The 24257-nt window shown below is 41.6% G+C and overlaps 1 protein-coding gene across 1 annotated transcript in view; it reads left to right on the top strand.

Moving 5' to 3' along the window:
- The window catches only part of Hs3st4 (heparan sulfate-glucosamine 3-sulfotransferase 4), a 404876-nt gene extending 380644 nt beyond the window's left edge, over positions 1-24232 (top strand). The window contains exon 2 of the mRNA XM_021168814.2: positions 23261-24232. Coding sequence (XP_021024473.1) covers positions 23261-23897 — 637 coding nt within the window. The 3' untranslated portion in view covers positions 23898-24232. The remainder of the gene's footprint in view (positions 1-23260) is intronic.
- Positions 24233-24257: the final 25 nt, after the last annotated feature.

Raw genomic sequence — 24257 nt, forward strand, 5'->3', positions numbered from 1 at the left:
GTCTACTGCTTTTCCTTTTCCTGGAAGCCCTCTGCCTCGTCCACCTCCCCTACAACATTACATCTGGCAAGATAGCAATGGGTGCAATGGCATTCTCAAAATTTCACTTTGGGACTTTGTGTGTGTGTGTGTGTGAGAGAGAGAGAGAGAGAGAGAGAGAAGAAGAAGAAGAAGAAGAAGAAGAAGAAGAAGAAGAAGAAGAAGAAGAAGAAGAAGAAGAAGAAGAAGACCCTCCCATATGCAGTTTCTATTGAGAAAATGCTTCTCTAATGAACATATATAGGCTGTTATTTCCTGTCACTATGAAACAATGCAGTATAACAATTTACATGGCAGTTACATGTATTACAGGTAATCTAGAGATGATTTTAAGTACACAGAAGAATATAGGCAGTTATTTGTAAGTACTTTACCACGTTAGATAAGGCCCTTAGGCCCATGTAGGTCCCATAAAGAATCCCTTGTGGATACAGGGGGATGGCTAAATATGCAAATGTAAGCATATTTACTTATTCGTATGATGTGTGTGTGTTCAGGGAAGACTTATATAGGAGGTTTTGAATCAGGCAAGCTGTGCAAAAGAGTTGCCACAATCAGTGGGAGGCATAAAGGGGAACTGTAAAACATTGGAGTGTCTCAATCACTCGACAAGCTTTGATAAAGTCCACTGTGGCTAGAAAAATAAGAAGAACTTCCTGGGATCCTGGATGCAGAGAGTAGGGGACAAGTATCAGAACCCATGGTTCCTGATGGGGACCTGGACCCCAAAGGCTCATATTTATTCTTTCCAGTAAACCCTCCCTTTGAGATTTCTGCTGTTCCTTTTCCTGAACAGTTGTACCAAATTGCATTATTTCCCACAGGCAATTATTTTGACATCAATATTTTTCAATGCCCAAAGCTCACATGAAGCTCCACCTGTTTCAATCACTTCTGGGAGCCTAGGCATTCCTGGCAAAGGCACATTACAACATCTGGAAAAAGCAGGGGGTTAATCTGTCCCAGCCATGCCAACTTTTCTTGTGAGTCTATCTTGGCCCATTTTCTACAGAATTTACAGTCTCGGGGAGAAGTCAAGAAAATGCAAATGCACCTGTGATGAGAAGGGTCAAGGCTGGGGACAGCCTAGGAACCACAGAGCCAGTGCAGAAAAGCACACTGCTGATGGAGAGACAGGACAGGGGTGAGTCCCAAATGATGGCTGTCAGCCAACATTAGCAGAAGCAAGCAGGTTCAAAGTTGTTACATCATTATGGGTCAGCGAAGAGACACGAATGTGACAGGGAACACAATTTATCATAACACCTGTTAAACTTGTAGAACTGTCCAGCCTCTGGTCCATAGGCTGCATGTGCTTCCGGGTAGCTGTGACTATGGCCCAACAAAAAGCCACAAACATCCAAAGTTTTGACTATGGGGTCAAAATGTTACAAGACTGGTTCATGGTTGGTTTTAAATATGTGTGTATGTGTGTACATATGAGCATGTATGTATATCTTAGATGCACAGTTCTTCTCAGATGTGAACTTTGAACTTGGCAACTCCATGTTCCAATGCCAAAAGGTTGGAAACTCCATAAAAACATTGAGACAGAAGTCCCCATGGCCTGGTAATTTAACTTTCCTGTAGCTACCTTGGAGAAATTCTGAAAAGCACATAGAGAGGCAGGCATGTGCAGGGTCACTACTTCTGCTTGATTTGTCATAAGAGAAAACTGGTTAAAAGTAAAGGATCCTCCCCGAGAGAATGGCGAGACAAGCTGTGCTTTGCATCCTTAATGTCGCAATACAACTTTCATTTATAAAGGACTGGGTACAGATTTGGAAAGACCTCAGGAAGTCTTATTGAATATAAACACAAATTTAAAAATGATATGTAAAAAATACGCTATCTGTATCAAGATATCCTCATGTGCATTACAAGCCTCAAATAATATAATACATTTTACATAATTTCTGTATGAACACACACACACACACACACACACACACACACACACACACACACACAGGGACAGGTATTAGGGATAGACAGAGTTCTTCTTTGGGGCAGCATACAGAAATAGAGCAACTGATTTCAACGCAGAGTTTACCTCAGACAGAGGACACTGTAGAGAAATGTTCAGCCATTATTCTGGTATAAAAATACAGAGCTTTTCTCAATTTATATCTTAATTATTTTTGACTGTTTTATATGAGTATAATATCTATGTCATTTTTCCCATCATCTCCACCTTTCAAGTCCTCTGTCCCCCATGTCTCAAACTCTTTAATTATTATTTACTATTTAATTATTATTGTTATACACACACACACACCATGCCAAGTTCAAAGTTCAGTTAGTGTTGCTCATGTGTATGTGTATTTAAGGCTAACTGCTTGGAATAACCTATCAATGATCTTGTTCCTGGAGCAGATTGATTCTCCCTCCCTCAGTAGTAATTAATTGCCTTGTGAGATGCACTCCATCCACACTGGCATGGCATTTGTTTCTATCATCCTTAGGTCCTGAGAGTCCATGAGTACAGCTTCTCTGTCCTATACAGAAAATGCCCTGATCTTTTGGTTCTTAAATTCTTTCCACACTCTCTTCTATAATGTCCACTGAACCTTTGGTATAAGCATTGTATTGTAAATATATTTCAAATTACTAGGGAAACATACACAAGCTGGACTGAGAGAAATGTAATCAGTAAGTCCTACTCAGTTTTAACACCTATAAACGAGACCAATAATTGACCCCAGAAGGAGCAACAGTGGCACTTATATCCTGAGGGTAACCAACAACTGTTTAATTAAATGTGAAGCCTGCTCAATAGGAGGGATTTTGTGCCTGGATCTACAAGCCTATCCCACTACCCATACATAGCTGGCAAGGCCAAGTACCCTAGAGGAGAGCATACTGCAGTCATAATTCCCAATCACTTTCTAAATACTTGTCATTATACATTATAGATGTATCTTTCACCCCTTATAAGATGTCTTTCTGTACCAGATAGAGGTCATGCTAGAGTTTTCTGATGCATATGGTGCCTGATATGGGAGGGAGAAAGCAGCTCTACAAAGAGCCCATAGTAACTGTTCACCTGGGTTAAGCTAGCCTCATGGACATAGTAGTGGATATTTTCTCCCTGGAATCAGAAACATACCTGCTCTAACTCAGACTTTTGGCTAAGTCTTCTAGGAAACCTGCTCACCCACAAGGGATGAGAGTGAGTAGGGGTTGTCAACCAAGTTGGAGAACTAAGTCAAGACTAAAAATGGCACATAGCTGGAGAGGGGGGCTGGGGGACGGTATGTCCTTCTTCCCTGTCATCCCTACCACAGCAACAGTGAACCAGTGTGAGTGTGTAGGCGGGAACATAGGGGAGAGTCCACTAGGAGATGACTAGGTACAAGGGTTATTTACTTGCCATGAAAATATTCTTCCCAAACACAGTTATGGGCCACTACACCAATGGTACAGCTATTGTGGACAGGTGGAATATGCACCTCTCTGCTCACACCTACGCTTAGGCAGAGGATTCTCAAGGACATGTGTACCAAGAGTTGGGACAACCAAGGGATATTTTCAGGTGTGTTTGCTATGTAAATTACCTTTATTCCCCTTGAGGTAGAAATATGCACTTCCTTGTAACCACAGGCTTTTCCACCCACGTCCCAGTTCCTGAATAGCAATGTGAAGCTTTATTATTTATTAACAATGCCTATGGCCTTTTGCTAGGCTTGTTCTCCGATTAGCTGGTAACCTATTTAAGTAGTTTAAACTATTCTATGTCTTCCCAGGGTTGATCACCTCTCCTCAGTTTTATAAGTCTAATTTCCTCAGACTCCACGGGGTGAATCTTCCCACGCCTGACCCTATCCCAGAGTTCCAATCTCTCTTTTGGAACTCCCACCTTCTACTTCCTGCCATTTGCTAATAGACCATTTAGGTTTTTATTGACAGGTGATGCTTCCACACAACTATACAATACATTATCCTTTCTCTTTTAAGTAGCTGTATTTAACCAAATAATAAAGAAACAAACTTAAAGTCAAGTGTTGAGTTCACACTAGCTAGACTTGCAGCTAAGCAATAGAATTTGTCAGTGTGAATGAGATGCAACTCCCATGATTCATTGCATGAGATTTCAACTGCTTTAGCTAGAGAGATTGCTTGGTTGGTTCGGGACTTGTGATACACCAGGAAGATTTGACTCAGACCCAAAGAACCCATATGGAAAAAAGTAGAGTATAATGGTGTGTACTTATATTCCTAGTGCTGAAGAAATGGGGCAAGATGCATCTCTGAGGCTTGCCAGCCAATCTGCAGAGCCTAAGACACACCAGACTGATAGAATACTCTTGCTTCAAAACACAAAGTGGATGGGTCCAGAAGAAAGAACCAAAGTTGACCTGTGGACTCCTTAGCCATGTGTACATACATGCACCTGTGTCTGCACACATCTATGCACATGCACTTTCACATGCATATGGGCTCAACCTATCAAGAGAGAGAGAGAGAGAGAGAGAGAGAGAGAGAGAGAGAGAGAGAGAGTTATTATTTCCATCTTGGTATCAGAGACTTTCTAGTGTCTCAGTACCCTAGTTGTATGTGACATCCAACTATGATGAGACATAGTCAGAGACTGTGACAGGATCACTGTTGTCAGGATATGTTAAACACCCAGTCATTTACTTGTGCCTCTGTATCCACTCATTTATCAAGCTATTCATGGAGTTGTATGATAGTCTCTTGTCTTTCAGATCATGGCCAGGGTGGTGTCTAGAGAGTGGCCACATGTTAGAATTCCCTAAAGAAACTTTTAGTAAATATCAGCAGCAAGGTACCATCACAGACCAGTTTAGTCAGTGTGGCTGGTGGTAAGGGCCAAGGACTTTTAAATGGGCAGCCAGTGTTGCGATCACTTGAATGACAATTCTAGGGAATTGTTTCCAGATTTCAGATGCAGGAGTGCTGGCAATGCAGACATCAGTCCCACTGAACCAACACATTGAGCTTTATTATTTTCTTTTGAAGTATACTCTCCGATGAAGTGGTTGAAGTTTAGAAGGGAGGATACGTCATGCACTGACCTACCATGTATGTTCCCACTCTTTAACTTTACCTTTGACCTGCAACCTGACCTTCAACATGGAATCTAGAGCTGACCTTCAGTTCTAATTGCAGTATCAGTTCTTCTATCAGTTGCCTTAGCAAAGGCTAGGAGGATGCTTCTGTATCAGATACAAATCCCACTGTGTAGATCTTTCCACATGCTAACTCTGCTTCATCTGCTGCCCTGGTGGGAGCCCATGACATTAGGATCTCCAGCAGACCTACTTCCATGTTCTCTGCCTTCTAATCACATAGTAGCAGAGAGATGGGAGATTCATTCCACCAGGTTAGGGCTGTCATTCCACCAGGTTAGGGCTTCTCTTGCTTCGTTTCTGGCTCCTTTCGGTTAATGAAGGGTGTGTGTGTGGGGGGGGTATAAATGTGAATGTGTCTGTCAAGGAATTACTTGTTATCTTTATTTGTTATTAATTTACTAAGCACATATAATGCGCCATGATTTATACTGGTAGCAGAGATAAAAAATGAACAAGACAACATTCTGCTATTGTGGAGATTAATTCCAGACTGGGAATAAGGCATCAGCAGTCATATATGAGCCAGTGTCTAGTTAGATAATTCCAAATCTTGACCAACCACACAGAGTGGGAAAAAAAACCCTAAACAGAACAATGAGAAAAAGTGACTTGGGGCAGGTGCTGTGTTACGGATTAGAGTACTTCTTAGAGATGACTTTTAACTGGCATTTAGCTGACAAAGAAGCACAAGAGTCCAGACAGGTGCCATGAAATAGAAATTTCTGTAAGGAAGAAAATGTCTTACATTCACATCTCAAAAACAGCAAGTAGCAAATGAAATGTGGCTCCTATAACTGAGAATTCTTGATTATAGCTAATTTAAGTTTAAATAGTTACACATACCTGTGGCTTCCATATTGGAAAGCAGAAGTTCAGAGTTAATGGAACAAGACATGATTGAAAAGGAGATGACAGTCATATATCAAATACAGACCTGAGGATGACTAGTCCAGGGTAAGCAAAGAGCCAATCCTCTCTGGAGGCTGAGACAGGAAGGGTATCTTGCATTTGTGGGTATCTTGGGCTATATAGTAAGTATTAGGTGAGCCAGAACTATACACTGAGACTGCCACAAAACAAAGAAAATGAGAAAGAAGAAAGGAAGGAAATAGAAAAGAAAAGGGGGGAAGGGGAGGGAAGGGGAGGGAAGGGAAGGGAGAAAGAAAGAAGGGAAGGGAGAAAGAAAGAAGGGAAGGGAGAAAGAAAGAAGGGAAGGGAGAAAGAAAGAAGGGAAGGGAGAAGGAAACAGGGAAGGGAAGGGGAGGGGGAAGGGGGAAGGGAAGAAAGGGGGAAGGGGGAAGAAAAAAGGGAAAAGGGAAAAAAGGGAAAAAAGGGAAAAAAGGGAAAAAAAGGGAAAAAAGGGAAAAGACCATGCCAGCTGCTAGTTGCTCTGCAAAAGAGTTTGGAGTGTCTGAATACAGAGGAGAGGCCAGTGCTGCCAGAATTCTGAATATTGGTTTTGAGGCTGGAGAAATGCTCAGAAACTAAGAGCACTTGCTGTTCTTTCAGAGGACCAGAGTTGGGCTCCCAGCACCCATATCAGGTGGCCCACAACTAGCTGTAAGCCCAGCTCCAGGGTATTTGATACCTCTGTCCTCTGTGGACACTGCAGCCACATTTCCTTCCCACCCCCCCACACACAAATAAATTAACCTTTTTTTTTTAAGGGAAAAATGTCTTGAAGTTAGCAAGCATATCATAAAGGATCTTGAGGATCATAGGATAGGGGTTGAAATTTTATTTTAATGTAGTGAGGAAGATTTGAGAGAGTTTAAGTACAAGAGTGCTATGTTGATAACTTACACACAGGGAGGGCTTTCCTGTGACACTTACATATTAGCTGATTTGATCCTCTGAGAAATTTGTTATTTTCAGTATGAAATTCATGATAGAAAAATTAAAGCTCTAAGAATTAAATATTAAACACCTAACAGTCTATAGGTAAAGCAGTTAGAGAGAAATATGAAGCATTGGTACTCACATCGGTGGCAGTGCTGAGACTGGAACCCAGGGCCTTGCAATGCTAAGCAAGTACTCTATCACTGGGCCATTTCCCCAGCCCTAGAGGCCATCACCATACCTTCTGTGTGACGCTAACTCCTTCCAAGCCAGTGACAGCTTTTGAAATTTCTTCTCAATGTGGATAATGGCACCCAGAAATGGAACCAGATGGAACAAGCTATTCGAGCAGGAAGGCTAAAGGATGTGATGGGGTAGAGAAGTGACACCCAGGGGATTATGGGAGGAGAGAAGAAGTTAAAATATGGTACGTTTCTAAAGCCAAGGCAGCCAAGAGACTCTCTGGATGTTACTTATTAAGCCATGTTTAGGGTATACCTAAAATTGAAGAGATGGTGCTAAGTCGGGAGTAGATGGGACTTGGATGGAAATAGGAGGGAGGGTGATGTAGTGGGAGATATTGCTATTTGAGCGTATACTGCTGTGAGCAAACGCTCCTTATACTCCCTTCTCTCTCCCATCTTCCTAACTGTCCTTTCTATTCTTTAGTCTGTTACTCAACAAATATTTGTGGAGACCTGACTAGTCCAGACACTAATCACAGTTCTGGGAGCTCAGAACACAAAAGAGCCAAATCACTTACTACTTTGCTTCTTAGAGTTCCAGGGCAGAACAATGATGCCCTAGAAAATAGACATGCATGAGAAATCATTTCAGAGAACAATTTCTATGGTGTTAGCAAAAGGGGCTGATTTGGAGAAGAGAGCAAGTCTCATGGGTATTTTGGGGTAGGAGGCCTTGTCCAAAAGGGGTAGTTAATATAATGTGAATACAAGATAATATAAATTATTGAAAGAGCAAGAGAGCATTAATACATTCATTTGTATGTATGAATCGTAGATATTATAACACTCTCCATAGCATAGTGCACATGTCCATGCATATCTTTCTAGGTTGTACTGATCTCTCCTAGCTGTCATCTCTCCATCTGGTACATGATCAGATTGATTGGCTGAAAAATCTGTTTAGTATTTCATGCACCTCAAGCTGTGAAAGGCAGGTCTAAATACAGACACAGTATGATGCACTAATTAATTTATGATTGTATTTTACATCATTGATGCTAGAGCTCTTGATTTGGGGATGCAACTTCTGAAGGAAACAGTTCAAGGACAGCAGTGAAGACTCTTGCAGAAGCATTTTTGTCGGAGACTTGTCCCTACTGCCCTGGCTGCTGGGAACTAGAGGGGGCCTGTAGGTTTCATTCATCCTATGCCTCTCTTGTAACCAAACCCCAGAACAGGTCCACAGTTCCTGGCAAAACATGCCTATACTTCACAGCAGCATTTACACCTGTCACTCATATAGACAGGTGCCTCCATCTTGCCTGACTTATTTTACAAGCTTCCATAGCCAGGCATGACTGACCCCAGCAACACTTTCATAGATAAAACATCAAGTGCATTCAATAAACATTAACCATCTCACTGACCAGATAAGATACCCTGGGCCACACAGAAGAAACACAGATAACTTATTTACAAAAAGTCAAGATTCATTTTAAAGATGCAAAGAGACAGAAATCAAATGACCTCACCAGTCGCATGGCTCTTAACATGTCATTCTCTGAGAACACACAATGAAGAGATAGGATTCCTATGGAGAAACAACAGCGATCTGCATTTGCGGTGAGCAGTGAATTCCTTGGAGGTGTACTGAGAAGGGCATCATAATTGTATAAAACATTTCTGATTGCTCTTGCTGTCCATCCTTGTTTTATTTGATGAGAAAACTGGGGTTTGAGGTGGTTAAATGCTTTTCCTTTAGTCTTTCACACAGCAGAGCCAGAGTCCTAGGCAGTGGAAATAGCAAGGTGGATATCATCCCAGTAGAGAAGATGGTGCCTAGGAGGGACTACTGAAAGGGCCTGCCAGGCGAAGAGCTAATCTCCCTGATTGGATTGAATACAATGCAGAAATCTGTCAAATGATCATGCTTCAACCCACAAATCAAAAAAAACTGACAAAATATAGACACAACCTAAAGAGCATATGGGGTCACAAAGTAGTGAGGCTAGTAGTCAGACCTTTGTCACTGGCAAAATGCCCGACACTTAAAAACGTAGAAAGATTAGTTAAGAACACTAGCTCAAATCTGTAATCTCATCATTTGGGAAGCTGTGACAGGAGATTCTAAACTTTGAGACCAACCAGAGGATTATGTGAGAGCCTGCTTCAATAAACAAGAGTGAAAAGAATGAGAAATCAATCTATTTCAACGCATGGTTTTGGAGGGTTTGGTGTGGAATGGTAGGGAGGGCATGGAGGAGCACAGCGCTCAGGTCATGGCGCTTATGAAACAGGGCTTAAGAACACCTGGGTTAGCAGGCTTCCTCTTTCTCTCTTTTATTTTTGAGGTTGTAATTTAAATACAGTGTTTCTCCCTTCCCTTGCTCTCTTCCATTTTCTCCCTCCAAACACTCTCATGTACCCCTGTCCTTCTTAAATTCATGACCTATTTTATCAGTTATTATTGTATGCATAAATATGCAAATACATATGTGTTCCTAAATATACCTGTGGAGTATATGTAATGTGGATTTTATGTGTTTCAGGCACTGGACAATCAGTTGTTATGCTCTTTCCAGGGGGAAAGCCACCTCTCCTATTCCCAGTTTACTCAGTTGCCTGTGGTTCTATGTGTTGGGTTGAGGCCTTGTGAGCTTTCTTCTCATCCACTTCTCATGTCCATTTTCTTCCTCATTCATCTCCTGTTGATGCAGTCATGTTGGTGAGAATTTGCTGGTGTAGCTTCTAATACTTGCTAGAAGATACGATCTCAGAGCAATCTTCCTGATCCTCTAGCTCTCACAATCTTTCTGCCTTTTTTTCTGAAATATTCCCTGAGCTTTAGATTATGGGAATGTTTTGCAGATGTATCCACTGGGACTACACTCCACAACTCTACATTTTGACTGGTTGTAGTTTTCTGTAGTGGTCTCCATATATTAGAAAGAAGATTCCTAGATGAGGGATGAAGACTACACTTATCTCTGGGTATAAAAACAAATGTTTTTAGGTTGTAGTTAGGGATTATGCTAGTTTAATAAAACTGATTATAGATTCTTCCCCAATAATCATGACTTCAATACCATTGAGTGATTAGCTAGGTTTCCAGAACTAGCCATGGTATCCCTCTTATTGAGTGGGTCTTAAGTCCAATTAGAGAGTTGTTACCGCCACGATATTAGCATCACTTCACTACCTAATGGGTAAATGCTATTTTGATGCAGTTCATGGGTATGATAGCTAGGTGGGGCTGTTGATTTTCTCCCACCTTTGTAAACTTGCATAGCCCCTCTGATTCCATGAAAGCTCATCCTTATGGAGGGCTGTTCAGATCAGAGTTCAGGGGCCTTTGAGCCATGTTTCTGAAGTATATGGTAATTTCACCAATAGATACTTATGTTCCATGTCTGGAGGGTAACCAAGGGCAACAGTAATAGGCTGTATGTTTTGGGGAGCCTGTTAGAAAGCCCTGGCCAACAACTAAAAAGAGAGCTTCTCTCTCATTTCTGGCACATTCTGCCATTTTTAAATACCTTCTGCCTATGGGACAATGCTAATTGCATTGATAACATGTCATCCGTCTCAGTTAATCATCTCTAGAAACATTCTGATAGAAGCATCTAGAAGCCTGCTTCACTAATTCCCTAGGCATCTTTTCATCTAATTAAGTTGACAAACAAAAGAAACTATTAGGCAGGAGTAATAAAGCAAAATGTAGACCAAGAAAAGGCAAGACTTGAATGAAAACCTGGCATATTGGCAGTTGCCATCACAAACAAGCCACATTTTCCTTCCCTCCCAGGTTGAGGTTTGTTGGGGACCCACACAGCTTGAGGGTACAGGACTTAGACATTCATCAGAGTGGTGGGTACGCTTAGGAAGAACCGATGGGGCTTGGAACATAATCAGATGCTGGTGAGAAGCAAGGAGGGGTGGCAGCATTCCTGGGGCAGTGACAACCTGACATACAGCTGAGAGGAAAGCAAGAGGTGAGATAGAGAGACCTGGAGGCCATCCTGCCACTCACTGTCTGTTAACTGTGAGCACAAAGGGCCTGAGCAGACAAGCTGGCACCTCTGTAATCAGTGCTTAATTGTTGGACTTGCCCTTTGAGATGCTGAGCCCGAGGATAGGAAATAAGATTGCAGATAGAAGTCAGTGTGCAGGGTTCTACAGAGAGGCTCTCTTTGAATGTACATAAACAAAATGTTAGACAAGTACATTCCAGATGGGATCCCCAGTCAGGGGCAGGTGATGTGTGTTTTACCCTCTAATTTATTCAAAATAATGGAACAGATTCTCTTAGGATATCTGGATAGGACCTTCCATGCACAAAGGACAAAGGGCTAGACCACAGTGGTTCTCAACCTGTGGGTCATGACCCCTTTGGGGGTCTAATGACCCTTTCACTGGAGTTGCATATCAGATATCCTACATATCAGATATTTACATTAGTATTCATAACAATAGAAAAAATACGATTATGAAGTGGCGGCAACAAACTAATTTTATCATTGGGGGGGGGGTCAGACGAGAAACTGTACTAAAGGGTCAGAGCATTGGGAAGGTTGAGAACCGCTGGGCTAGAGAAGAGGTTCCTGTTGAGAAGACAGAGGCTGGAGGCATTTCAATTTTAAAGCCATGGTTTTCTACCTGTAAATTTGGGAAATATTGAAAGGAATGTCTACAACCCCACAAACACCAGTGAGTACAAAGTTAGTCAATAAACTCTCTCATATGAACAGGCACATGCACACACAGACAGCTTTTTAAAGATATAGATTCAGCGATGACTCATTTACAAATGCTTTTTAAAAGACTGTGGAATCCCTAGCTCTTTCTGTCCATCTGTGCTGTCTAAATAGAATGGAACTAAGAAGTCTTTGCCTGTCACATGGCTGTCTGTTGATGTTAAAGACAAGTGTCATATTGAGAAAGATTAGTGGACAGGAAAACACAAGCAATACTTATCATTTGTGCAGCATGAAGCATGAGCCCTGAGTGGTGCCTAAGCCCTGCTGAGTTGTGAGGATTTCTAGATGCTTAAGATTCAAGCATAGCGAAGAGAAGTTTTTCTGGTACTGCCCTGGTGTATATGCCACATTAAAGTGTTTGCCGATAAGGGTAAATCTATATATTTAAAAAGTTGTCTGTGTGTACATGTGTGTGTTCATATGAGATGATTTATCATTCTCTCAATTGGAGCTTCCACTTTTTAAGTGACTCTAGCATGTGTTAAGTTGACATGAAAAAACTATCCAACACCATGTTACACCCAGAAAGGAAGCCAGCTCTGTATGTCCAATGCCAATATCAAGAAGCCCAACACCTCTGGCTTCCCACAGTCTTCTCTCTTCACCAGCAAAGATGTGACTATTGTTCAAGTTCAAGCACCCACAAGTATCTTCAGTTTCCCCGACTCTTCATAGTTCTGAACCATATCCCTAGCATAACTCATATATGCATATCCAGTCTATAAATACTGTATCGATTATTGTGTACTAAATGCTTGGTGTCTGGTGATAGTGAACAATACTACTTTATGTAAAATGGATAAATTAATCCTTTGCTATTAGGTTTCAAGAGAGGTAATTATATTCTAATTCAAATTATATTAGCATTGAAACCTATAGCTCTTGTTTAAACAGAAGCCCTTACTTGGTCATTGTGCAGAGTCACAGAAGAGGGATCTAGCTTACATGTTGTCATAGAGGATCTGGCTCTATTAATGGATCCACATCTCCTAAGCCACAGTTATTAAAGACTCTGAACTGGCACCACACAGCTAATAATCCTCTATCTAGGCATGACGTTTAGTAGTTGAGATACTTAACATTCCAAGGTGAAGTTTCTAGAATGCTACACATTGTCTTAGTAGGTTGACAGCACGCATAGCATTAATGTATACTTACACAGGCTTTACACAGGTCTGCCACTAGAGCAATGGCTCTGGTTGGGCACAGTTTGAGTCTGTGCCTCCAGGGTTTGTAGTTTGAAATTTAATTAAGCTATTAAGATCAGAACTGAATCTGTCCATGATGTTCAGAAGTCAGCCTTTGGGTATTGGTTGGGGTTGGAAAAGGTTACCAAGGTAAAGGTCCTGTGTTTGAGTTCTGGTAGCTTTATAAAGGAGAGAGCAACTAGAGGCCATATGTACATATGTGCTCCCTCTAGTGATATGTGTGTGCGCTACCTTCAAAATATCTTTAAAAAAGAAAAATAACTTAAGGGAGGACGGATTTACTTTTGGCTCGCAGTTTCTGAAACTTTCAGCTCACCCTGGCAGAGAAGGGATGGTTGAGTCTTCATGGTGGTGGCAGCATGCACTGGAAGCTCCTCACTCCACTTGGATTGGGAAGCTCAGAGTTGGACCAGAAACTAGGGCTGAGCTCTAACTTTCCAAGGCCACCAACTGTGCCTCACCTCCCAAAGGCTACTCAGGCACTCAAAATTGTGACACCAGCTGTGAACAAACCTTCAAAAATGAACTTGTAGAGGACATTTCAGAGTCAAGGCATAGCAGATAGATGTGTTGTGCAGTCTTTGAATTCCAGCAGCCAGAAGGCCACCACAGACGCCAGCACTCAGAGCTCTACCTCTGGAACTATGAGCCAAAACAAACTCCTGTTCTTTTTAAGCTTCTCAGTCTCAGGTAAATGAACACAGTTGAATCCAAAGGAATTTACTCCATGTTAAGATAACTGCATGCAGTACATATTATTACTATTCCAGTTTATAGCTGAGAAAAGCTAGGCAGAGATCAGCAAATCAGCTTGTCCAAGATCTTATCTGTAATGAAAGGCACAGACTAGATTTAATTCAAGGCTTAAACCAGTGGATCCAAAGAGTGACTGGAACTTCCAAGAAAAAATTGGCAATACCTATGAACACATGTGGTCAGCATGTCTGTAGGGGCCTATGACCTGAAAGACAGTGGCCAGGGGTGCTAGCTGACATAAACAAAAAGGACAGTACTGATTTTGAAATCCAGGGTAGACCCAGGCACTGACACACAAGCTGCTCAGTGGCAGTGCCTGGAGTATCTCGTCTTTATAGATCATAAAGCATTGCAATGCTTACCTTCCCTGGAGATAAACATTATCTGATTCTTGGAAATACAGACAAGCTGCCCTTCCTGGTGATGAGGATATGTGCAAGTGATGGTGGTAAGGCAGCACTAGGAATGAATTTCTACCTCTTTTCCAAATTTTACACACACACACATACACACACACAAAAAGCATCTAATTAGGGGTTGGCTTACAATTTCAGTGGTTTAGTCCACGATCTTCATGGTGGGAAGCATTGTGGCAGGCAGACATACTGCTGGAGCAGTAGTTGAGAGCTTATATTGTATTGGCAAAATATAAGTAGAGAGAAAATGAGACTGGGCCCCTAAGAATGTGAGAGAGAATGAGTGTGGACTTTTGAAACCTCAAAGCCCATTGCTAAGGGCTACATCTTCTCCAATAAGGCCACACCAAAGTGGAAACTTACATGTTCTTTGGAAAGTCAGTTGGATGATGTTTTGCTGGGGCAAACACGTGAAAGAATGTTTAGCTGAAGTAGACATAGGTGAAAGGCTAAGGCAGACTTGTTAAGAAACGTTTGGCTGAAACAAACATAGGTGAAAGAATGGTTTGTTAAAGCAAGTACATGAAAGGACAGATGGTGAAGGATTTTTTACTAACAACATATGTGTATTGGTCTGTCTTACACTGTGTTATTGCACTCCATGTGTGAGGACTCTATAAAGAAATACATACCAAAAAACTTTTGGTGGTATGTCATTACTTGTTGTGAGGTTTTTTTGTTTGTTTGCTTGTTTGTTTTTCTTTTGTCACTATTGTGGTCTTGGGCTGATTGGCAGAGGTTTGTCAACTAAGACAGACTCACATGGTGAGGCAAGATCTGTGTTGAGGCAAGACCCATAGAGGGCATGTGATGTTTGGAGGGAATATAAAGGACAGTGACAGAGGTTGAGCTTGGCTTGTTGATAGAGCTAGCTGTGTAATGCTTGTTGGTCTCACATCCTCACTGATCTTGCTTTGCTGAGAGAGGCAGAGCCAAGAACTTCTCCTGGTGTTCCTGCTGACATGCGCCAAGGCTGAGGCCTGGTTGTCTCTTTTAGGTAGAGCCACCACTGTTGATTTGTGTTTGCCCTCTCAACTCTACAAAACTGGACTGCTGATATATCTGTAAAGTATTTGCAAGTAGATTGAGCTGTCACTGCTAACCTATAAACTTAAACTGTCCATTTTTAGACAACACAGATAGAAGTTGCTCCAAAGAACCTTTCTAAACAGGTCCACACCCACCCCTGTATCCTTTCTCTTCTCCTACCCCTGGTGGATGGTGGGCTACAAAGGAAAATAAAATGTTTTAAAACCATCATTAAAATAGGTTTAAAAATAAATTACACCACACTTTCTAATCTTTCCTAATAAACTAGAAGCCAAGCATGCCAATATATAAGCCTGTGGGGGCCATTCTTGACCAAACTACAGCATTCAGGTAGTTCTTTGGAGACAAAACCAAACTCCAAAGCACCCACCTCAATAAGAATCAGAACCATCCTAGTCCTGATAGATCTCTGCTAATTTGGAACAACCTTCAGAGCAGAAACATGGTTAAGACCTGAGGTTATTGTTTTCTTCGGTATTGTGATTGTATGACATTTAGACCCAGGGTGTTTTTCTTATTGTTTTATGATCCTCCCTTGTATATTATTGTGTCTCACCTTCCACTTCCTTCTTCTTCACACTCCATTTATCATAGTCTTCATCATCTTCTGCTCAGCTTACAGCTTTCTGTCCTCTTCCTCTTCCCTGTGACGGCATACAGCAAGGGTAGAAGAGATGCAGCTGCAGAGTCATCTCACTGGAACCACCACAAAAATGGTCCATCCCACTTTCCCCCCTTAGTGTCTTGAATGTCAGGGACCACACCTGCTTTTTACCCAACAGGTGATTAGCCCCTTGTATATAATAATCACCAACAGATACTTTATTGAATTAATGAGAAGTGACCTTGAAACAGCCCTTTTTATGTACAAGAAGTGGAGATCTAAGGAAGAAACAGTTGTGTCCTAAATTCATTCAGTAAGTTGACTGTTAACTCAGACCTGTAGCCCAGAACTTTCTTTTGCTTCTAGCTTAGAGCAGTGTGGTTCCCAAACATGCAGATTTCCTCCATTGTCTGTATATGAATGCAGTTTTCAAATGGATCACACATTCTTTTTCATAAACTTGGATGTGAAGACCCAACATATTTGGGAAAGGCTCGTGAATCATTGGGCAAGATTAAGTTTTCTCTCTGACACATGACATTCTCCATCTTCATAAATGGCTCAGTGAGTCACAGGGGCCTGAAAGGTTAAACCAGGGTAATGTAACACAGTTGCTTCACTGGCTGTTAACTGTTTCTTCCCTAGCTGAAGAGGAGCCCAACCCACCTCTTGCCCTTGTTTTAACCACTATTTTTGTGGGTTGTAGTTCATCAGGAAGGCTCAGAAAGTATTGCTAATTTATGCACCATTTATTCCACTAGATAATGCATTTGGGAAAATGTAAGGTGCCCACACACCTGCAATTCAGGGACGCTAAAGGCAAGCTCTGCACTGACCCTGCCAGAAAAAATGGGCACTTTATATCTCATATGGTTGACTGCTTTCTCCCTCCATGTTCATGATGGTGTCCATTCGCTTCAGTTGAGGAGGCCCTGGAGAGAGATATTACAAATTGAATGATGTAGCCTGATCTGACAAGAATTTCTAGAGATTCTGGCCTGGGTTCGGTGCTTCACAGTAGTATGCCACTTTCACAAGTCATGGAATGATTTTTAAATGTCTGATTTTAAAGTTCTACTTTGACACTAACACAGTGACTTTGGGACAGTCATGTCACTTTGCTGAGCCCCTGCAATGTGGCACTTGTCAAGAAGTAACCAAAAGGGTAAGCTATGGTACTAGGCAAAATGTAAAGTTGAATTTGCCTTCTACCTATTTTGACTGTGAACAAACGAATCAGTCTTACCAGGCTTCAGTTTTCTGATTTGTAGATTATAAGGGTACAAACTTCAAAAGAGATTTTTAAAAATCAACATCAAATGTATAGAGAATCCATGTGAATCACTCCTTAGGTATTAACTCATTTAATAAATGCCTGTGAAAAGGCAATTATTCATGTAATGATTGCTCTTCAGATAATGGAAATGAGGCATTGCAGGTGCTTATGGACTTACAGTGGGAACACACTCAATGAATTCATCATAATTTTAATGTATTGGAAGTTAACAATGCATTGTTTTTTAGATAGGTTTACATGCCCTCAGAGCTGGCCTCAAATTTGCTGAGTAGCTATAATTAACCTGGGACTTTTGATCCTTTTGACAAGTGCTAGGACAATACAACCATAACATTCGTGCCTTTACTGGGCACTAAACTACAGGCTGTGAGAGCCACTGACAGCTTGGGTAGAGTGATTCTCACTTCAGGACTCTATGGTGATGCTGATGTCATGGCTGCTCTGAGCATCCTGGGTATTGTTAAGGAGCTCGTCCAAGCCCAGATGTGGTATTTTCTCACCATATTGTCCCTGGTGAAGTACATGGTCCTTCAGTCAGTGATGGTATGATGCACGCTTGCTGACCCCATACATGGAAAATCTAATCTAAGGAGCATGTGATCCAATTTCATCCAGTTTCCCCAACTCCCTGGGGACCATATATTCTTTTGTGTATCACTCTCATAATAATTCAATGACTACAAATAGCCATAGAGCATTCATTACATAGTTGCATTTACCATTTAAAGCTCTAAGAACACAGTCGAGGAAAGAATTGCCCTGTATCATAGAGAACTGAGACTAGCTATGCAGAACCTGGGAGTCAATTCTGTTGTGATTCTTTGGTTGTATATTTGTTTGGATTTTTTTACAATGAAAGAGAACAAATTAAGGGTTTTGTGCATGGTATGTGCTAAGCCAGCCCTTTCCTGCTGAGCTTCACCTCATCCCAGTCTACTTTAGGTCTTCATTGTAATCTCAGAATTGCAAGGACTCTGGGGAGCATGGGGGCAGTGGGAGTTAATAAAGTGCTGAGATGTGGTAGAACATTTATCTAGCAAGAAAAAGGTCCTGAATTCCCTGAATTTTCCCATCCCAAGCTCTGTATCCAAACTAAAATATACAATGAAAGAAAATAGGAGTTAGTTAAAAACCTTTGTGAACATTAACTTTTTGATACAACAAACATTTAAAATTTTCCTGCTTGAGAATTCAATGCATAGACAAAGAACTGGTCTGAGTATCTGCTGGTGACTAGCAGAAGACAGACATATAGACATTGAGCTCTTACTCGCCAACAGATGGAATATGCACATAGAAGATGCATGCTCATCTCCAACCCAGGTCTTTCTCTGCGGTTCAGACTACCATGGTTTCAGACTGTGGATTTCAGACACCCAAGTTTTTGGGTTCACCTGAGTACGTAACAGATATCCCATCTTCCATATTCAAAGTCAGTGTTGTTGTCTTCCATTTCACAGCTGCTTGCGTTACAGGGTTCTCCTTATAACCAGATCATCCATTCACCATGCTGCTGCCAGTGTTCCTAAACACCTCTCTTTTACTTCAATAAGGAATCTTCCCATCCATAAGGATGATGGATGCTTATTCATATGGACTACTGCCACTTCTATCCATAGCCTTGACATAGCTTCTGAGCATGCTGCCTTTGAAACACATACAGTCTTCTCTAGTCTCACCAGTCAACCAGAAAAGACAATTAAGTGTGAATCACACTCTAGTCTCCTGTTTGGCTCTCTTCAGTGGATTCTTGTCATATACAAAAGAATCCTTATGCCTTCCTTGGATCTGTTAAGCCCTCTAGGATTTGGTCCCCACCCATCTTTCCTGACCTTATTTTCTAACTCTCTTACATTTTCTAACTCCCTCCAGCATCCCTGGCCTTTCTCGTGTTCTTCACACACACCACGATGTGAGAACATGGGCGTATTGAAATGTCAGACCCAGCTGAGAAGAACTTAATTAAAAAGTAGAAAAGAGAAGAGAAATTGAGGGGTGAAAAGCTTCAAGAAGGTGGGAAGGATAAGACTCTAAGCCCAGGTGGAAATTTGTCATATCCCATAGAAGAAATACCTCAGCTAGCTTCAGTCTCAGTCTCTCTCCCCCTCCCCCAACTCTCTCTGTGCACGTGTATGTTCTCTCTGTCTCTGTCTCTCTGTCTCTCTGTCTCTCTGTCTCTGTCTGTCTGTCTGTCTGTCTGTCTGTCTCTCTCTCTCTCTTTCTCTCTCTCTCTCTCTCTCTCTCTCTCTGTGCATGAATGCAAGTGTGTTGTGTATATACAAATGCGCACCTGTGTATGTGGGGGGCAGAGGTCAACTTCGGTTGTTTTTCCTCAGGTGCCACTTCCCTTCTTTTTTGAGGTAGAGTCTCTCATTAGCCTGGGGCTTTCCAAGTAGGCTAAAGTGGCTGACTAGCAAGCCTCATAGTTCCACTTGTCTTTGCTTCCAGAGTCTAAAAATGTAAGCATGTACCACTACATCCAGGTTTTTTTAAATGTGGGTCCTGGGGGGGAGGGGGTCAAACTTAGGTCCCATTGTTTGTGATAAACACTTTAATGACTGAGCAAACCACTGAGCCCTGCTTCCTACAGCATCACAGGGAGAGGAGACTAGGAGAGTGTAGAAATAGTTGCTGGATCAGAGGCCCAGATGAGAGATCTAGGGAGGAGAAAGAGCAACAAAACTTATTATGATAAAACTTATCCAGAACTGGCCTCAGCTTCAGAGAAGAGATGAATAGCTTGACAGGCAACTAATGAACTTCTGAATAACTTACCTGTTAGACAAAACATTCAGCAGTTTCCTTGACAGTGAGACCTTGGGTTCTGTGCCTGCTGGAAACTGGAAAAGTAGTAATACCTGCTCTGTTGATAAAAACAGATAATTATATGGCACTATAATACTTTTATTGCCAGAAGTCACAGCTAGGCTGCATGCTCCAACCTTGTCTTATCAACCATTATACTACTAGTAAATGCTTATTCATGTTACGAACAAATGAATGAGTGATGAGTGAATGAATGAAAGGCTAAGTTTTAGAAGAGGGAGAACAATTATTTTGTAGAATTAGGAGAAGACTCTGGAGATTTTATTTCACTGGCAAAGAAACAGTTGGATCTTAAAGCAGTGATCCAGTGTTGCTTACCATGGATGCCCAGCTGTGAGAATGCACTTGAATTTCATGCTTGTCCCATTCACCTGCAGCAAGATGATCAGAGCCACCAAGACTCCTCCTCTGCCTCTGCTTTCCTCAATGTTCCTTGCTTTTGACTCCCTTTACATTAAATACTGAGTGGGGCGTGTCTTCAGCCTACTGTATCCACTGGCATGTAGGTTGGGAACCACTTTATCTCAGATGCTTTGGATAAAAGATTCAAGATCCAAAGGGGCCTTGACAGACTGTCAGTTAGCCAGAGGAGATCATTTGAATGGGACTTAATGCAAAGTCAACACTGAGATCTATTGAATGAATACAAAGAATGGAGAGGAGGAGTTACACAGCTGCTTCCCTACTGAGGAAAAGTGCAGAAAGACTGACATGGAAAAGAGCAACCCAGGGGCCAAAATCTGGGGGAGGCCACCACAAAACTAACATTTTTCAGGACATTATATATTTGTCAACATTTATTTAATGTTTTGTAATATATGTTCCTGGTTGGCCATCAATCTCTAGATCAAGAATTGGCCTTATTGTAGACCAGACCCTCCATTTGGCTTTTCCATTCAGTTGAATGAAAGGTTTTCCCTCTGTGCTTCCATAAGAATTGCTCTGAAAATGATCACAGACAGCCAGCTTAAGTGAAAATAAGATTCTGGCATTCATGAGGTACTCTCTTGAACGATCCACCTGCATTATGACATTTAGTCTTCATCTCAGTCCTTTGAGCATGGGATTTTATTAGCTCTATCTTTTAGGTGGGAAACTGAGGTTGAGAATGAGGTAAGGGGCTTCACTGAGACAACAAAGATCATCAGAGCGTTCGGGTTATTGAATTAGGCAGGTCTACTTTCAAAGGCTGTTCCTTACCCTCACTTTTCCAAATGAGATCACTGGCACATTCATAAACACACAGACACAGACAACACACACACACACACACACACACACACACACACACACACAGATACTGGCAACACTGTGGAGACTATATCATCTCAAACAAACATGCTTACTGATGGTCATGCCTGTGGCTTTCACCTAAAAACTACATCCTCCCCGACCAGTGTACTCTAACAAGGTCCAGTTCTAACAAATTTTTCTACCAGACAAATTCCTCTTGATTAATAAAGGAGCTTGCTGTGGAAGCTCAAAACCCAGCAGCAATTAATTATTGACAGAGCATGTGAATTAGAGATAAAAGAAGTCATTCTTTCTCCATGCAAGTGATAGTAAATAAATTTAATTACGGTAGGAGAGGCTAAGGGATCTTCGTCTGAATTAAGTTTTATTAGCTGAGACATTTAAAAGCATGTCATCGTAACAAAGAGGTCTTGTGTAATCCTGAATGTACCACTTTGGTTAAGACACAGAAGTGAATGGATGTAATGGAGCACCTGGTGGCAGATGGCCCATTGTACCATGAGGCATTGAAATTGAACATGTTTATCCTCAATTAGCACTGGTCTCCATATGCCTATAGTGAACTGACTGCATAATAATATCCTGAGCCTTATTTTTAATCACCGATTGGCCCCCTGCTTTGGGCTGGAGGTAGTGGCATCAAAGGAAAACATGGATATAGAGGTGATGATGGAAAGTGTTTTTGTCAAAGAGACTGGTAGACAAGAACCATGCTGTGGGGTCTGTGTTCTTCTGCAACTTTTCATTATTATAACAGACACCTACCATAGTCAACTTTGTAAGAAGAAAGGTTTATTGTGACTTTTGGTTTCAGAGATTCCAATCCACAGTTGCTTAGGCTTATTTGGGATGGGGGAGGAGTTTGTGGCAACCCAGCTCATTATGAGAGTGGTATATGTTAGGAAAAGCCTGTTTACTGCATGACCAGGCCATCAAAGTGAGAAAAAAGATAGGGGAGATGCTGGGGTCTTAGCTTGCCCTTTAATTAATTTTATTTAGATTTTTATTTATGTATATGTGCTTTTGCCTCCATGTATATTTGTCTTTGTTATTCTTTATCCTTGGGTTTCTTTTTTTTTTAACATTTATTCAACACTGTTTTTTATGCTAAATTAGGGGTCAGAAAACCTCCTTAAAAAGCAAAATGATGCATACTCTAGGTTCTGTGTGCCACATACCTGTTGCACCAACCAATTTCACTATTTATTGTATAAAAGCAGCACATAAACAATATGTAAATGAGCCAGTGTGGCTGGGTCCCAATGAAGGTTTATTTACAAGCATTGAAATATAAATTCTGCATAATTTTCATGTATCATACAATGCTGCTATTACTATCATTTGGGCTTTTTCCCACAGCCATTTAAAGGTTATAAATCCTTCTTAGCTGTGACTCACATACAAACAGGAGGCAAGGAGAATTTGCCAACCCTGGACTACATAATCTTTGAGGTCTTGTTGAGCGCAAACATTTCCTGAAAGCTACTACAACAATAATAAAACCCTTAATTTACTGAGCTCATGCACGCAAGAGATTCCATGCTAAATGCTTTCAAACATTAGCTCCCTTAATCCTCATACTACAGTGTGAAGTCGTTGCTATCATTACCTCTATTTCAGAGATTATAAAACTAATATGTAAGGAAATTAAGGGCATATCTAGGTTAAATACAATTGGTAAGAGGTAGAAAGGCAGTTTAAACCCAAGAATACAAGCTTTCCAAAGAGTAATGCATAAATCTTAGGCTGCCTTTTCTGATAATTACATAGTCAAGCCTTCATTTGGGACATCGAGACAGAACTGCCCAGTGCTCCTCTGTTCTATTTAGTGGCTCCTACCTAGGCTATGTGTTGCATATAATTTGTGCAAAGATACTAAAATATCTTGGGTATAGTAATAACCACTGTATTTCCTCTTTCTTTGTTCTTCTAGAAATGTGATGCCTAAGACATTGGATGGGCAGATAACCATGGAGAAGACCCCCAGTTATTTTGTGACGAATGAGGCTCCCAAGCGCATCCACTCTATGGCCAAGGATATCAAACTCATTGTGGTGGTACGAAACCCAGTGACCAGGGCCATTTCTGACTATACCCAGACACTGTCAAAAAAGCCAGAGATCCCCACCTTTGAGGTTCTGGCCTTCAAAAACCGGACCCTGGGGCTGATTGATGCCTCTTGGAGCGCCATTCGAATTGGGATCTATGCTTTGCACCTGGAGAACTGGCTGCAGTACTTTCCCCTTTCTCAGATCCTGTTTGTCAGTGGTGAGCGACTCATAGTGGACCCTGCAGGGGAGATGGCCAAGGTCCAGGATTTCCTAGGCCTCAAGCGTGTGGTGACTGAGAAGCACTTTTACTTCAACAAAACCAAGGGGTTCCCTTGCCTGAAGAAGCCAGAAGACAGCAGCGCCCCAAGATGTTTGGGCAAGAGCAAAGGTCGGACTCATCCCCGAATTGACCCAGATGTCATCCATAGACTTCGGAAATTCTACAAACCCTTCAACATGATGTTTTACCAAATGACTGGTCAAGATTTCCAGTGGGAACAGGAAGAGGGTGATAAGTGAGGCTGATGGTGTGGAGGGAAGGCTAATGAATAGCAAGGATACTCTTAAGCAGAGTCCCAAATCCCCCAGGTTCAGAAGTGTCAACCATGCTGGAGTACCAAGTAGATTGCCAACCTGATCCATTCAGGTTACATCCAATGTTGTGGGCTTAGGCAGAGGTATAGCTCTCATGGTATCCCTGTGGAGGAATCAACAATGTCTGGTTGACCAGATGGCTACTAAAATCTACCATGAATAGTATCTTCTACTAGTTAATAGTTAAACAGAATAAACATCTTCCAATGTCACAGACAGATGCTAAGTTGAGTATAAGAAAGAGAGAAAGAGAGAGAGAGAGAGAGAGAGAGAGAGAGAGAGAGA

Source organism: Mus caroli, chromosome 7 (assembly GCF_900094665.2).
Source record: "Mus caroli chromosome 7, CAROLI_EIJ_v1.1, whole genome shotgun sequence".
In the NCBI taxonomy this organism is placed as follows: domain Eukaryota; kingdom Metazoa; phylum Chordata; class Mammalia; order Rodentia; family Muridae; genus Mus; species Mus caroli.